The sequence below is a fragment of the Adelges cooleyi genome, unplaced genomic scaffold, assembly GCF_023614345.1.
Source record: "Adelges cooleyi isolate 19-005CV unplaced genomic scaffold, UGA_ACOO_1.1 ACOO_flye_CR_arks_rails_tigmint_CR_PRNA_574, whole genome shotgun sequence".
Lineage (NCBI taxonomy): Eukaryota > Metazoa > Arthropoda > Insecta > Hemiptera > Adelgidae > Adelges > Adelges cooleyi.
Window position 1 is genome coordinate 3,561,675 of NW_026096268.1, and position 14,752 is coordinate 3,576,426.

Here is a 14,752-nt window from a genome sequence, read left to right on the forward strand (position 1 = left end):
GAACGCTACATCCATATTTATAAACTATATTACAACTATTTACATTACACTGTAACGGCTTCTTAAATAATTTTTAAAATATTTACACAGGCACTCAGTAGTCCAAAATAAAAAAAAAATATTTGTTTTTTAGACCGTTTTGACCTTTGCGCTGGAGCGCGGTGGCGGGGGGCGCCAAAAGTGGAAATGCTGGTACTTGATTACTTGATTGCCAGTACGGCCCTGAGGTAAGGTAGGTACTTCTCAAGATAACCGAAGATACATTTCAATGATAACTATTTTTCGCCAGAATATACGTCATAATGGTAAAAAGAATAAAAAAAATGTGTAAGTTCTTACAATATTATATAGACACTACTAATATACCTATTGTGTAGGGTATATTATACACTATACATCATATTCACATGGATAGGTGCCCGCTCGAAACCGGTTATTATTTTCTTTGCAATAATGTTAACATTATATTATTATATTCAACAAAACGCTTATAACGCACTCGCAGCGCCTGCTTTTAGTATGCGAAATTAATAATATTATACTTGTACCACGAGTAAAAATCATTTTCTAATGCCAACATACTTAACTCGCGCCTTTTTCTTCATCATCGATTCCTACTTTTTTTTTTTGTCAAATTCAAATTGTACCTAACCTAACCTAACTTGAGAAAATCTCCAAGCCTCCAAGTTGTCCGGTGTAATAATAAATGAATTAAAAAAAACCACAGCAGGTCACTCGGCTGATGAACATGTTTACATTGCAGTGGTCGTATCCCCTCTCATGTGGTTTATTTTTTTACACATGGACAACAAAATGGTCCTGACTCGGTCAGTTAGTGACTCAATTGGACGGTGACTGGAACTCTGCAAAATTTATGTTTTTTTGTCATCCGTAAGTATGTTATTTTAAGTTGTATTACAAATTGTTATATTATTATTACACTGTCTTGCTGGCACTAAATTTCCGTTTTTAAGCGTGATAATACATAATTAATATTGTGATTTTTTTAGTTGTTGGATTTAAACTATAACTAACACGCCTATGTATATAGAGCGGTTGGGTTTGTGTTATTTAGTTTTAACGCGGATTTTTTTTAATTGATTTTTCTCTACTATTAGTGGTATGGACACTTGACCTGTGAAGGTAAAATAAGTAATGGCAATTTTAAAGGGCTTTGCAAAATAGCATACTCGTGCATGATTTTTAAGTCTTAAGTTAGAGCAAATTAAAAAGGAAAGATAAAACCAAAATGTCAAAAACATCTTTTATTTTAACGTTGAACGCGTGATTTTAGAATCTGAAGTCTAAGAGACACCTTGAATTAATTTGTATGATTTTATTTTATAATATGTATATGTTAAACATAAAATAAATGTATTTAATTAACCTACCAAGGGTGCCCACAATGAGGGGACAACCTCCCTAGCTTCTCTGTAAGTAAAAAAAAAAGTGTATACCCAATGTTCCAATTTTGTAAAATCTATTATAAAATCATAGACGGTCCCCTCCCCTGAATTTTTACCAGCAGGCACCCTTGGCACCTACTAAAGTTTAATATTTCATGCATTACAAGACTACTTTGTTTTTAAATGCAAGACGTATACTTTGCTATAATCCTCGTAATAATATCCTGTTTGATAACAATTATTTATTTATCTAAAGAAATACTAATGAAAAATAGCATGCTAAAAACAAATAAAATAACCATAAGTATCCGGCGTATTCATTTACTTAGTATGTGGTTTATCGTCTAATTCTTAACTTGGCACTGTTTTTTTTATTTAAGATTCAAACTATTCTAACGTAAATTTTCTAAGACCAACTTAAAAAGTGTGATTATTTTTTTAATATTTTTAAAGTAGCTCTTGCCAAATTAAAGGCCAATTTATTTTTGTCATGTACAGGTGTATACATGAACCTATTAGAACCTATTACCTAACAATTAGCTCTCTAATCTTCTAAAAAAAATAATATATAGAGATTTCACATAACAAAATTATAACTATTTCGTATTCTGCAATACAGAAGCTTCGGCGTATGACGTCAATCAATTTATATCGATTTGTGTAAAGCAAAAACAAATTATACATAATATATTTATGTGACATAAAACAAAAAACCGGATACATGATGTATACAAAGATGTATCATACATCTAACATAAAGACACCGCGGCGCACTTTAGTGTTTATGTCGTTGCCTGACGGTTCGGCGGGTTTGGCTGTTATCATACTATAATTTATGATATATTGAATTGGCGTTGTGCAATTATTTCGTTTTGAATGAACCTAACCCGGGTCCTTTCTCATTCAACCTGCGCTGCCGTCGTGGTCAATTAAATAACGCGATTTAAATAAATATGCCCGGCAGTGACGATTAATCATTGGCAAGGATAAAAATCATTAATGCTAATCTGAAAACCGGTCTAGTCCGCCAGCCAGGTCGTCGCAAAGAAAAGCCCGAGGGGGAAGCTCTTGGCGCGTCCGTCATCGTCAGGCCCCCTTCTACATAATAAATATTAATACACCCGTTAGTAGCCACAGAGCCACCGGTTGTCCCATACGAATGCTTGGTAGGATGAATGAAACAGTTGTTGTTTTTTTTTTGAGAAAGATTTCTTTGGACGGTGGCCAAAGTAAATGTGTAATCGGGTCGACGAACTCGGATGATCGGCGGCACACTTTTCACTAAACGAGTGGCAATGGAGAGATATAAACAGAAAATAAAACCGTGTTCAAGCTAACAGACACAATAAAAGGGATAATGTCAGAGATGTGGCCAATTGGCTTTTGGTCCGAGTCCGATTACTTCGAAATCCAAAAAAACGTAAAATAACATGATTTTATAATTTATACCTACTATTAAAAAACATTTTAAGTTAACTGTAAAACGGGTAAGTAGACTTGGAAAGCTTTGGATAAATAATAATTACAGTGGACTTTATATTGTAAATGTAATTACAATGCCTACTGCAGAAAAAGAGGACATTGTTCATTATATAAAAATTATAAATTCAAAAAACAAAATATTTATTACGCGTTGAATTCAAATTTAGATAGTATATTATTAAAAACGAATGAACAATTTTCAAAGTTGTAACTATTTTTAGAGAAAATGAGTGAAAACTCACGTTAAATGGATCGCCTTGTATTACAAACAAAATATTTTTAGGAAACGCCTCCTGGCTTCGGTGCTGACAAAAATTCACAAAAATCAGTAACTTTGTAACTTCTACGTTACTTTTTACGCACGAGTAACTTGTAACTTAACATAAGTTAATCGACAGTAACTATAGTAACTTATCGATTTACTTGAATGGAATAATTTGCTCAACTTTGACAATATTGTACATGATTACAGGCGATGATCCGTTCGGGGACGATGCGTTTCCAAAGGATAATGACTATCGTTTGCTTGGCGTTCCTGTCGGTGACCTCGGCCCGTTTCACTGGCTTCAGAAAACACAAGGTGAGCATAATGTGATCATCTTCGCCATTGCACTGATCGACTGTACGTTTTCTATATTCCTGGTGGCGGTCCTGTGTATATAATATTATAAAATATGTACGCTTAGGTACACAACATTGTGCTGTATCCGGACAAGCACTCGTGGTGCACAAGCACGCCGATCAAACAAGTCGTGACCTTTGACAACTGCGAACCGGCACAAGTAGAAAACCGCGTGTGCTTGGGCACCTGTTTCAGTTATTCCATACCGAGAACGTACCCTGCTGGTGGCGGAGACGAGGTGTCGCCTTACTGCGACTCCTGCCAGCCCAGCAACACGTCGTGGGTACCGGTGGGTAACTTTGTTTGTCAGGTCTGAATAGGTATCGAGACCCATTTTACATAACTAATTAACTTAAGTTAAATCTGTTAAAAAATAGCTTACCGTACGGATTTTTTCATTAAATTTGAGAAATAAAATATTAACCTACGTGTGTCCTAAATGGGTTTTATTTTTGTTTATTTTATGAGCCTACTTGTTAAGTATTATTTTCTTTTTGTAGCAGATAATGTTATTATGGAAATTCGCCATAACTTGACGGAAAATATGCAGCATTATAATATTTATTATTAATGTGCTACTGTTTTTAACAGATAGAATTGGTGTGCAACGATGGAAAAAACGCCACCAAGTATGTACAGAAGATTGACGATTGTAAGTGTGCATCGTGTAGCAAACATTGGACCTTCGAAGAGCCTACGTTGGACGATGTCGACGGCAAAGATGAAACTACAACGTTCTCCTCGACGTAATTATAACAACGACAATATTTAAAATTATTTCATTTTTTATTTTAGTGGTTAATATTTTTCACATTTTTACTTTTCGGCTGGTTTGTGAATATGCGTTATTCTACGCTTTAACCCTAATTCAACAATAAAAACAGCAGTCATTCATAATATTATCATTTAGTAAGATAAACTCTTGCTAAATGATAATGTTATAAGTTATTATAGTTTTGATTTTTTTTTAAATTAAAATTTAAAAAATTTTGTAGTATGCATGTACACATTAATTACATTAATTATACTAATTACACTAGATGGCGTCTAAAAAAATTATTTAAAACATTATTTTGTTAGAAATTCGATAACGGCATACCTTTTTTTTTTAGCTTTTCAGAGTTCATGAAATTGCAAAACGACGGAAATAACGTCGAAGAAGAAGAAGAAGACGGCCATAGTAGTACCGACGTGTCATTCAGCCTAGAGGTGATTGGACAATACACATATAGGCACACGTCCGAATTCATATTATGAGTGTCGTTGATTTTTATGTTTTGCAGAATTCTACTAGATCGGTTTACGAGAGAAACATTTGGATCCGAGGACCGCATCATTCAAAGGTAATGTACACATTTAACCTAATAAATTCCAAAGCATTCGGACAATAACTAAATCGTATGCTCTTTACGGCGATATTTTAGGTTCTGTTGAGAAAAGAAACGGTCGACGGCAATCAAAACGATTAACGACCGACGACAAAGCACGTGTCATACGTGCAAGACAAATCTATTAAAATAAGAACTTAACGCGTGTTGAGATAATTTGTTTGTTTTTTTTAATATATATATTTTTTTTAATCATACACTTTTTACGTCTATAAGCATGACAAGCCGTGTCCCACACTCACATAGGTGCTATTCCTCCAAGAGAGTCGTGGAGTTTCTTCAGCAACAAATCCAAGTCTACCGCGTTTTTCTTACACTGAGCGGCCATCTGACCTTCGGGCATTTCCGCGGGCTCGTGCTTGAGCATGTTTTCCGCTTGTTCCAGATAGTTTTTCGATCTCTATTGTACGGAAAATAAACAAAACTTCAATAACCCACCCCGAGAAATCATCAGGATATTGGGGTGATAATGACAAGTTGACAGCATCAAGTAGGAAGCCAATAGGACTACACACAACACGGGCATTCAGCATGTGCGGGGTAAGCCTATTGACCTATTGGTTGCCAATATGATGTTGGAAACTTCCAATTTCACAGCGCTCTTGGGAAGTAATTTATCGATTTTAGCGTTGCAAATCTTGTATGAAAACTCACCAGAAGGGCTTCGACAACCGAGTTGGTGTCTTGGTTGGACCGTCTGGCTTCTTCGGCCATCACCGCGTGCAACTCGAACATCAGCGAACCTCGAAGACGACATTCGGCTAAGAGTAAAATTACAATTCATATAATAGTTAAAGGTTTAAGAGTTGTTAACGTTACACGCAAGGTGCCAAAAAGCCGAGAGACTCGTTTTATGCTCATTAGCCTTTTGGCGCTTCAAAGCATCTCAACGAAGACTCTAAAATTAGTGAAACCGTTAAACATCGACAATATTGTCTTCACTTGGCCACTTGCAAGTTGCGACACGTAACACTAATATCAGACGACAGACACATTACAGAAGATTTAACAAATTCACTTCTCTTCAGCTACCTACACCCATTGCGTTGTCTGCACTTACCCGGGAACAAAATATCGGCTATTTTCAGTACTTTCAGACACAGCTCCCTCTTGTGGCTCAGCTGTTCTTGAGACAACTTGTCCAGCGGTTGGCCTTCGAGTTGACCGTAGAGCTGAGCCAGGTTGAGACGCACGTCGGTGAAATAATAGTGATTAGGATGCAAGTTGCCAGCCGACACATAATGGTCCAAAAACAAGCGACACTGCCCCGGGTCCCGACGGTTCATGGCCGCCAAGTCTTTGCCCACGTGAGCCAAACACTGTTCGATGCGATTAGGGTCGGCCACGGTTGAACAGAAATTGCACGTCCAACTCACGTCGAACGGATCCGAGGCGGACGGGCTAACGTTGGGCAGGAAGTAGCCCATACAGTCTCTACGAGGAATTAAAAATTTCACAATAAAAACAAAATAACAAGAGTCATTCTTTGAAAATGGGGAAATTTCTTTCTTTCAAATTTTGTAAAAAAAAAAAATATAATTCCATTATTTTCCTACCATTTCTATGATAATTACGTCTATAGAAGAAAAAAAATACTTCATAGAAGTTCACAATTATGGAGATAATAATTGTTTTCAAGCTTGCTGAAGTGTGAGGTATGAGGAAATGAGGTATTCCAATTATAGCACTTATTACAACCAGGGATTTTTAAAGGCCATCTAATTCAATCAACTATCAGGGCTAGTTCACATGAAGAGCGTTAAACGCGCGTTTACAATTAACAAACGTCGTAGTTTAACGGTAATGCTCAATAAATTCATTAATACAGAAGTAGTTACACTTAATCTTCCTTAAGATTTGCAATGTATGATTTATGTTTATTTAAGTTAGGTCAGGTTATGTTGGGAAAATATTGCTAAATAAATGTTTAAGTAAAAAAACAAACGCAAAATATTCGCACTAAACATACTCGATGATAATAATAGCACCTGGATATTTGGAGGATAACTAGCAGTTTTCGTTATCTACCCAAAACCAAGGAGGAAACCAATAAGACTCTTCTCATAGGCCGAATGTCCATACTTGGGTACTGTCTAACTTTGGACATTCGGCAAACGTGGGGTAGTCTTCATAACTTCCTACGAAAATTCCGGGAATATAACGAGAACTGCCCATTATGTTCCTAAACTACAAGTGGTATTAAGTTATTATTCTACCATCCCCTAGCCTCCGCCATATGGTATAAATGACTCACTCGGCCTCGCATTTGACTCCACTGAAGTAAGTGCCCATTTCGGTGGGGTCCGAGCACCTGGGGCATTTGCAAACGAAAAACTTGGTATCCGCTAGATGAGCCAGTCGCTGCGGCGTGCCCCACAACGGATCTGTGTAGCATATGGACAAGTGTTCGCGGTTTTTGACGGGCGATCCAGCAGTTCTAATAAGCAAACGGCCGTCTGACGTGAAAGTCTTTGAACAGTTGGGCAGGCAGCTGTGCTCCAACATAGATCCTACGTCGTAGATGGCCACGTGTGGCGGATCGGTCAGCGGCACCTCGTGTCCGTTTACTTGGACTATCCCGCACACCCTGAGTATCTCGTCGGTTGGATACTCGGTCGGGTCGAGTTTGAAAAACCTATGCAAGTAGTCGGCGATCCAGATTTTATCAGACTCGTACTTGGACCCGCCACGACGGTTGGCGCAGTGTGATTCCAGGCAAGTCAACTTGGCCCACGTCTCGGGGTTGTTGTGCTTTTGGTACAGACATCTGATCACCGTGATGGATTGGTAACTCGGATGAGGCGCGTCGAACCCTTTGATTTTTACCTATAAATTTCCAGTATAATTCGTAAGCGTGTTACAAGAATATTCTGTAAGCTATAAGCATTTGATGATGTTCTATCATAAATATCCGTTGGTGGGCCTAAACGGTCTGAGAACTGAGGGACTAAGTTCTATAGAACTAAGCTACTATTTGCGTCGACAATGGATTATAGGTCAGATTTAAGATAAAACTTATATAGGTTTAAGTAGCATCGAGATTGCCGTGAAACTCTTAGACCCAATCAGATTGAGATATCGTCAGACTTCTTTGATTCCCTACATACTTTACTAGAATTCCTCAGGACCTCTATTAGGAGTCATCGTCAGTTGCAAGAAAACGCTACGGAAGTATACAAGTTATTGACACCCAACAATGATATTCTTAAATCGATTTCATTGCGTTGAACATTTTAGTAATTAATCGCTTAGAACACAGGGTTACATCGATGTTCCCTCTGTCCTTGAAAGGACTCGTATTGATCCCTGGCGCTCCTGGGAGGAGAGGAAGAGGATTTTATTTCCCAAGTAATGAATATAAAAACCTGACTTGATCGGACATTTATTACCTTTTGCTTCCTTTTCGTTACGGTCCAGTCGCATTCGGCTTTGTGCCATTCGTCGTCTAAACACTTGGAGTCTGAGCACATCGGCCATCCGCATTTTGTACACTCAGTAGCCGTCTCCAAAGTCAATGACTTTAGGCAACCCAAGCACACCGGACCTGTTACTTGCGACGGTCCTCGGATCAGTGGCCGTTCGATGAGTGCGATCTGCCATTCGCCCAAATCCACGTTGGCCAACACGTGCCTGCCCAATTCAGGCTTTTCGGCGATCTAAGAAAAAAAAACACATTGTCTGAGACAAAAAAATCACACATTACAAACGGCTCTAGCACAATAATCTCACTTTAATAATTTGCTTCACCATCGTTCGGACGGTTTCGGTACACTGCGGGACGTGAGTCGGCACACATACCGACATGGTGGTTTTATAAATAGATCATTTTTTTCATAAGATTACAACAACTGGCGGCGGGAGATCTTTGGTCCGAAATAGCAGTAACCTACATGAGTATCTCGTCTTTGGCGTGTACTTCAGTAAAGAAGAATTGACCTTGGGGTAGGATCAAATCATGTTATTTTACAAACGGCATTCTCCCTCTTACCACAGACCTTATAGTTATCTACAATAGAATCTTGCACACAATCGAGCAATTAAGGACAGTATTAAACATTTCAAACAATAAACAAATGTACTTAGTTTTTTTTTACTAAACACAAGTTTGTAAATTGTCTCAGGTTTGTATTAAACTAAAAACCGTTAGTTCAAAACATGTATACTCTGGTTTTGACATAAGTAAAGCTTTTGTGTTTTGGAATCTTTAAAAGTTAAATCTAAAATACCTCAAGTTAATAAAAACCATTAACCTACACATTTCTAACTGATTAGTGATTTGGTGTACTTATAAATAATAATAATGTATTTCTAGTTTATCCCACAAAATGTAAAATAATTTTTAAATTGTGTAGACAAACATACCAAAAACAGATAATGAGGGTCCGGGCAAAATTCACCTTTTACTCTTAAACCAAAAATAATATTTGTTTTTCTAAAATCATGTTTGTTTTCCCAAACCGGACAATCATTTTACAATTTTTTTTTTACAGATATTCTCTTCAGAAGTTTATGAAAACAAAAAATTGTATTGTTGAAAGGTCTTCTTTCGAAGTAATGACTAATGAATAAAAACATTAAGTATAAGTATAAAAATAATAAATAAATTTAAAAAAAAAACAAAATGTATTTGTTATTTATTTACAAAAAATATTTGGTATTTACAATTGTATGGCTCAAAAATGTTCCGGTTCAGTCGACTGTTCTTTTTTATTGATGAACAGTCTTGCATACAAATCGCCAAATTGCGATATGTTTTCGATCATTGTGAGACGCAATGAATCCGAATATGGCTTAGGTACTAGAGCAGTTGTAGTGTCACGCCACATTCCTCCATTACTGTTGCGTATGAAAAGAGCCGGAGCTGGTATATGATCCCTGGTGTATGTCCAGACGCAGTCGCGAAGGACAATGAGTATCTATTAAAAAAAAACCAAGATTACCTTACAATTACAGCTGTCGCGAATTAAAATTAAATTAAATTAACAATAATTATTGATTTTACCTGTTGAGGCGTAAGGTCTAGGACGACCACGCCGAGAACATCCAAAGGTTTGGGCAACAGCTGACCAAGTGACATTGTATTCAATAATTGTATGGTATCGTTCATCAATTGCGGATGATCTCGTGTGTTTCCTTTAGTGTGGTTAACAGCTCCCCAATGGTTAATCAGACAAGCACAGACGGCTCTTAACAAAACTGAACAATAACAAAGTGCTGGTCTATGACAGGCCAATATTCCCAGAAGAGTCCATATTATCGGCTTTGTAGTGATTGTATGGTATATATGAACGTCCCTTTCTATTGTCACCTATAAATTAACGTCAAAAATAATTACTAACTCTTTTTTGCCTGCCAGGACTTATATGTCGTCGGCTGCTTAATTAACAATATTATGTCCAAAAACAATACTTGGGTTTATACAGATTTTTTTGGCAACAGACTCAAAAGTCTCATCAGACAAAAAAGGGTTAAAAAATAAGCGATTTCTATATAAATAAACAGTTAACTATATACCTTTGTGAAATCTTCATCGGGCCATGGCAATCCATTGTACATAACGTCTGGCGATACAAATTGTACAATTAACAACGCTAATGATACAACTGTGTCCAAAGTTGGTTCGAATGTATAATTTTCATCAGATGAGTAACAAGACCGTAAAAACGAAACAAGTCTCAGCTCATTGAAACGCACAGACTCGGCTTTAAAAGCGGGTATCTTGTACTTGGAATTTAAGGCGTCTTTATCAAATTGGCCACTGACTTGTTTTCCAAAATCTAAATTATATTCCTAAAACAATATTTCAGTCGGTAAATTTAAACTATAAATACAAAAACAAAACTATGAGGCATTATCTCATGTTTTTTTTTCTTGCTTACAACTTTTTAACTTTTCAGTTATTTAGGATGCAAAACCTTATTTTTTAAAAATAACATAGAAGTGAATATACATATTTAAAAATAGGATGTTTGAAGTGACTCATAAAATTCAAAAGAATTAAAATTGATATTGGATTTTAAGTCATTTCTAAATAACTAGTTCTTTAAATTTGTTATTTGAATTTTTTTACAATATAAAGTTAGAACCAAGGTTACTTATTGAGTTGGGAAAAAAAGCTGTAGGTCACCCGTTGTGATATTGCTGATTGTTAAATAAAATCTGTTGTCAAAAACCTGTTGCAAAAATGATTCCAATAAAGACGTCTTTTCGGGCGGTTGAACAATATAGTCGTTTCGTCGATTGTCAGGCATGACGAATAACAATGAAAATGGTTCCTTTAATATGCCATCTAAAATATACTTCATTGCTGCTGTCCTCGCTATTGATGAACGAAAAGTAACAGTATTGACAAATTTATTCATCTTAATACACGCTTTTAATTTAAACATATCGTCTGAAAGAAAAAGAAGAACATATATATGTACACCTGTATTGTATAATAATTGTTTGTTAAAAGGTTAATCAACAAACCTTTTTCTTTGAAGAGACAAGTGAAAAAGTACATGACTGCTGCTTTCACCGAATAAAGAACTTTTGGCACGCTCATTTCTCGACCAGATAATTTTGCACACACTTTAAACATTATTGACGATAAAGTATGAGCAGATTTCATGTCGCCACAATGACAAGAGTCGATCATAGACTTGCATATTTTGTCTAAATGGTTTATTACAGCTGACGATACTCCGTGTAACGAAACGCCGTCAACTGGATTGGATTCCAAACTGCAAGTGAGAAAAAATACTTACAAATTGTTCTCTAGTGCTATGTAAAAATTGCTTATATTGGTTAAACCATCTACAAGCAACTTGCTGCGTAATGTAGTTTACCTTAATAGTATATCTATGTTGTTCCAAACATTATTCTGTACGGTGTTAATTTTTACTAAAGCATAAGTCAATCCACTTTCAAATTGGAGCATATTACTTCCAAATGACAAGATTTCAACAAAAGTCTCTAATTTAGCACTACTGTCACATTCGACCAACATGGTCGCTATATAAGGTGACAAACAATCTTGGTCTCGGATAGCTAAAAAATTAACAGACTTATTAAAGTTTTGATGGAGGACACAACATTTTTATTTCTCACCAATACAACACAATAGCCTTGCTGCAGGTTGAGCAACGTTGACATTTTCTGTTAATAAATAAGGTTTAACAAAATGAAGATTTACGACTAGTGCTTTTAATACAGGAGGCGATGTCCTTTCAGTTCTGAGTGTTATTTCAAGTTCGGCTAGAAACAGCTCTAAATAAATAATGTGTTAGACATTATTGTTATTTAGATCAATGCTCATAATAAAAAGAATTACCGAATAACGACTGTGCTCCAGTTTTGAGAACCTCAAACTTTGTATCATCATGACCGATCAAATTGAAAATCATATTTAACACATACTTAATTCCATTATCGGCGTTCAATAACACATGTACGATAATATCCATTAATCCACATTGTTCATCAAAATATTTTTCCCATTGTAAAACTAGAGGCGATAATTTATACAGCACTTCGGGAGTAACTAAAAATCCGTAACAAAATAATATTAAGTTAAGTTTGAAGAAGTATACTTTTTAGTGATATTAGTAAATTATAGATATGATATGAGAAAGTACTTTGCCTTCTCACTGTTAACTTATTATATGTTTATACATTAATAATTTAATATTAGTTATCAATTAATATTAATATTAGTTGAATTAATCATTATTTTTAGAACAACATTCTTGTACATTCTTATACTATTCTCATACTGTAAAATGCTGTTTAAAAAGTAAATGGCAATATAATCAGTTTAAGAGGGCTATATGTGATATGATTTGAAAATTAACAAAAAATACCTTCTTGGATTAGCACTGAAAGTGAATATAAAAATTAATAAGATTATCAAAGAATTAAGGTCCCCAAGTTAAGTTAGCAAATCACCAATCAATATTTATTTTTATTAATATTTACTTTGAGTTAAATGTTCACACAAAATCGACTTCAGTAACGTAGTAGAACATCTTGCCACGTGCAACAAGAACGGTATGACTGTAATACTTTCAACAGTTAATTTTTGTTGATTGTCGATTAGACTTAGCTGATGGAAAAAAAAATGATCATTCTCATTAAATATTTAAGTTAAAAATTTCAATAAAAAATGTTGGTGTACCTCAAATAATTGGAATACAGCGTCTTTAATATTTTTCGAGTATGTAATTGATAGATGATCGAGAATTCGTATGAAAGAGTTCAACTTTTCTGTCTACAAAACAATACATTTACATATATTTATCAACTTTTAAATTTTTTTCAAAAAACAAACCAAGTAAACTCACGTGTTTAAATTTATTTATTGAACACATTTCTTTAATTCCACATATTAGCATATTCCTAATGATTAAAGATGGAAAACTCTCACCAATCTGAGCTAATACCCATTCAAAACTAGAACTTTTATACCCCAACATTATTTCTGAAAATTAAAATACAGAATTTTATTTTATACATTTTTCAGTTGAGAGATTAAATTTAATTGTGTTACCAATCATGCTATCGACAGACCGCTCGCCTTCTTCTTTAACCATTTTGGCGATCGTCTTGTTATTTATATCCACCAGTATGTTTGCTACTGAACACTGTGACCAAAATTTTAACATGTCTCCCAATGGCATCCTCGCAAACTCGTGCAAGTTATAGTGTTTAGAGACTTTACCTGGCCGAAATCAAAAAAAAAAAATAAGAACTATTAGGCTTTGAAAGTGTTACCAGTACTTGATAATGTAAGTATGTACCTAATAACTTATAGGACCATTGCAAAACTACATGACTCCAAACCAAGTGATTTTCTTCGACCAGCTTTAGAAGGGCGTCTCTAATATTCGTCACGTTTTTTATAACTTCCTGCGGAATAACTAGTGGTTCATGCCTCGACGGCATATTATTACTCTCAACCCATGTCGGCTAGAAACAAAAATAATTTAATAAAATGTATAGGTATTGTTCAATTATATGATATATACCTGGACTTTGAGTTGTTTTAGATACGTAGAAATGGCGTAGTCAAAAAATTTTCCATAATATTCCAGTACAGCTTCTTGCGCTGCCGGAAGTATTTTCAGTAGGTCTATTGCCCGATTGATTTGATCTGTTTGAACATTGATAAACGGCTGCTTTGTCTCGCTCAAAAATGCCGTCAATTTTGAAAAATGATCTTCTTGTATTTTTTTCATTTCTGTGGTCATTTTTTTTTTTTTTTGGCTCCGTTTTAATTAAAAATATATGAGATCAATAATTATAACAAAATATTCTTCAATTCTTATAATCTGTAGATACATTAAAATTCTGTAATTTTTGTATGGGCTAGATTTTCAATCCATTTACCCCTTCAAACGCCCTTCAGTTTTCTTGTCCCTTAGTTGTCTTTTTCAAGTCTAACAAGCCATCTGCTAAAATATGCCAAGTATCACAAATCACAATAAAACTGCATAAACATTTTGCTTCACGACACTCACAATATTTTGTAATTTATCATTTGTGTGATAATAAATTAAATAGATATGCCGGTGCCGCCATAAATGATAGTTAATATTTCATGGAAAAAACGATCATATTTTTTCATTAAACAAGATATTGCCACACAAATCAGAATAGATTAAATCTGTTCTGTGGTGACTGATGCTGCTGTCTGTGTACAATACATTAGTAGCAAAGACCTATTAAGATAGGTCTTTTTTATAGGTCTATGATTAGTAGTTAGTTGGTTATTTCAATCCAATTTTCAGGATTTGAACGGAAAATTGCTTCTTTATTCATAAGTTTGTTGTCCTAAACAATATAATCAATGAGCGATACCAATAAACGATAGC

At 35.2% G+C, this 14,752-nt stretch overlaps 3 protein-coding genes across 7 annotated transcripts; 1 reads left to right on the top strand and 2 right to left on the bottom strand.

Annotated features, from left to right (window-relative positions):
* Nucleotides 1-763: 763 nt before the first annotated feature.
* Nucleotides 764-6,453, top strand: LOC126843776 (uncharacterized). Of its 3 annotated transcripts, none has more exons than XM_050581530.1 (7): nt 764-891; nt 3,361-3,468; nt 3,575-3,799; nt 4,102-4,256; nt 4,623-4,719; nt 4,794-4,853; nt 4,935-6,453. In XM_050581530.1, the coding sequence occupies exons 2-7, from the start codon at nt 3,364-3,366 to the stop codon at nt 4,977-4,979; spliced, it is 687 nt and encodes a 228-aa protein (XP_050437487.1). In that variant the 5' UTR covers nt 764-891; nt 3,361-3,363; the 3' UTR covers nt 4,980-6,453. The 3 variants fall into 3 exon arrangements, with proteins under 3 accessions (XP_050437487.1, XP_050437489.1, XP_050437490.1); XM_050581532.1 differs by having other exon boundaries at nt 840-895; XM_050581533.1 differs by lacking the exon at nt 764-891 and adding an exon at nt 3,196-3,285.
* LOC126843775 (SET domain-containing protein SmydA-8) lies at nt 5,055-8,767 on the bottom strand. Its single transcript, XM_050581529.1, has 6 exons — nt 8,628-8,767; nt 8,288-8,554; nt 7,153-7,724; nt 5,959-6,332; nt 5,553-5,659; nt 5,055-5,298 (listed from the first exon to the last, which is right to left on the bottom strand). Exons 1-6 carry the CDS (start codon nt 8,700-8,702, stop codon nt 5,137-5,139), a joined length of 1,557 nt encoding a protein of 518 aa, XP_050437486.1. The 5' UTR covers nt 8,703-8,767; the 3' UTR covers nt 5,055-5,136.
* A 773-nt stretch (nt 8,768-9,540) lies between these two features.
* LOC126843773 (integrator complex subunit 5) lies at nt 9,541-14,419 on the bottom strand. 3 transcript variants are annotated; one of them, XM_050581527.1, is made up of 15 exons: nt 14,268-14,418; nt 13,907-14,209; nt 13,679-13,847; nt 13,429-13,599; nt 13,223-13,359; nt 13,057-13,149; nt 12,858-12,984; nt 12,214-12,423; nt 11,991-12,149; nt 11,729-11,930; nt 11,370-11,623; nt 11,072-11,292; nt 10,413-10,688; nt 9,901-10,206; nt 9,541-9,814 (listed from the first exon to the last, which is right to left on the bottom strand). In XM_050581527.1, exons 2-15 carry the CDS (start codon nt 14,126-14,128, stop codon nt 9,572-9,574), a joined length of 2,790 nt encoding a protein of 929 aa, XP_050437484.1. In that variant the 5' UTR covers nt 14,129-14,209; nt 14,268-14,418; the 3' UTR covers nt 9,541-9,571. The 3 variants fall into 3 exon arrangements, with proteins under 3 accessions (XP_050437484.1, XP_050437485.1, XP_050437483.1); XM_050581528.1 differs by having other exon boundaries at nt 11,991-12,137; nt 13,907-14,419; XM_050581526.1 differs by having other exon boundaries at nt 13,907-14,418.
* Between the last annotated feature and the right edge of the window lie 333 nt (nt 14,420-14,752).

Excerpts from the sequence above, each read along its gene's own strand:
- LOC126843776 (XM_050581530.1), top strand. The coding sequence starts at position 3,364 with ATGATCCGTTCGGGGACGATGCGTTTCCAAAGGATAATGACTATCGTT. Across the intron at positions 3,469-3,574 it reads CTGGCTTCAGAAAACACAAG|GTACACAACATTGTGCTGTA; the intron begins GTGAGCATAATG and ends ATGTACGCTTAG. Across the intron at positions 4,257-4,622 it reads ACTACAACGTTCTCCTCGAC|CTTTTCAGAGTTCATGAAAT; the intron begins GTAATTATAACA and ends TTTTTTTTTTAG.
- LOC126843775 (XM_050581529.1), bottom strand. The coding sequence starts at position 8,702 with ATGTCGGTATGTGTGCCGACTCACGTCCCGCAGTGTACCGAAACCGTC. Across the intron at positions 8,555-8,627 it reads TGGTGAAGCAAATTATTAAA|ATCGCCGAAAAGCCTGAATT; the intron begins GTGAGATTATTG and ends TTTTTTTCTTAG. Across the intron at positions 6,333-7,152 it reads GGAGTCAAATGCGAGGCCGA|AGACTGTATGGGCTACTTCC; the intron begins GTGAGTCATTTA and ends AATTCCTCGTAG.
- LOC126843773 (XM_050581527.1), bottom strand. The coding sequence starts at position 14,128 with ATGACCACAGAAATGAAAAAAATACAAGAAGATCATTTTTCAAAATTG. Across the intron at positions 12,150-12,213 it reads TGGAGCACAGTCGTTATTCG|AGCTGTTTCTAGCCGAACTT; the intron begins GTAATTCTTTTT and ends TTATTTATTTAG. Across the intron at positions 11,931-11,990 it reads AAGGCTATTGTGTTGTATTG|CTATCCGAGACCAAGATTGT; the intron begins GTGAGAAATAAA and ends TTAATTTTTTAG.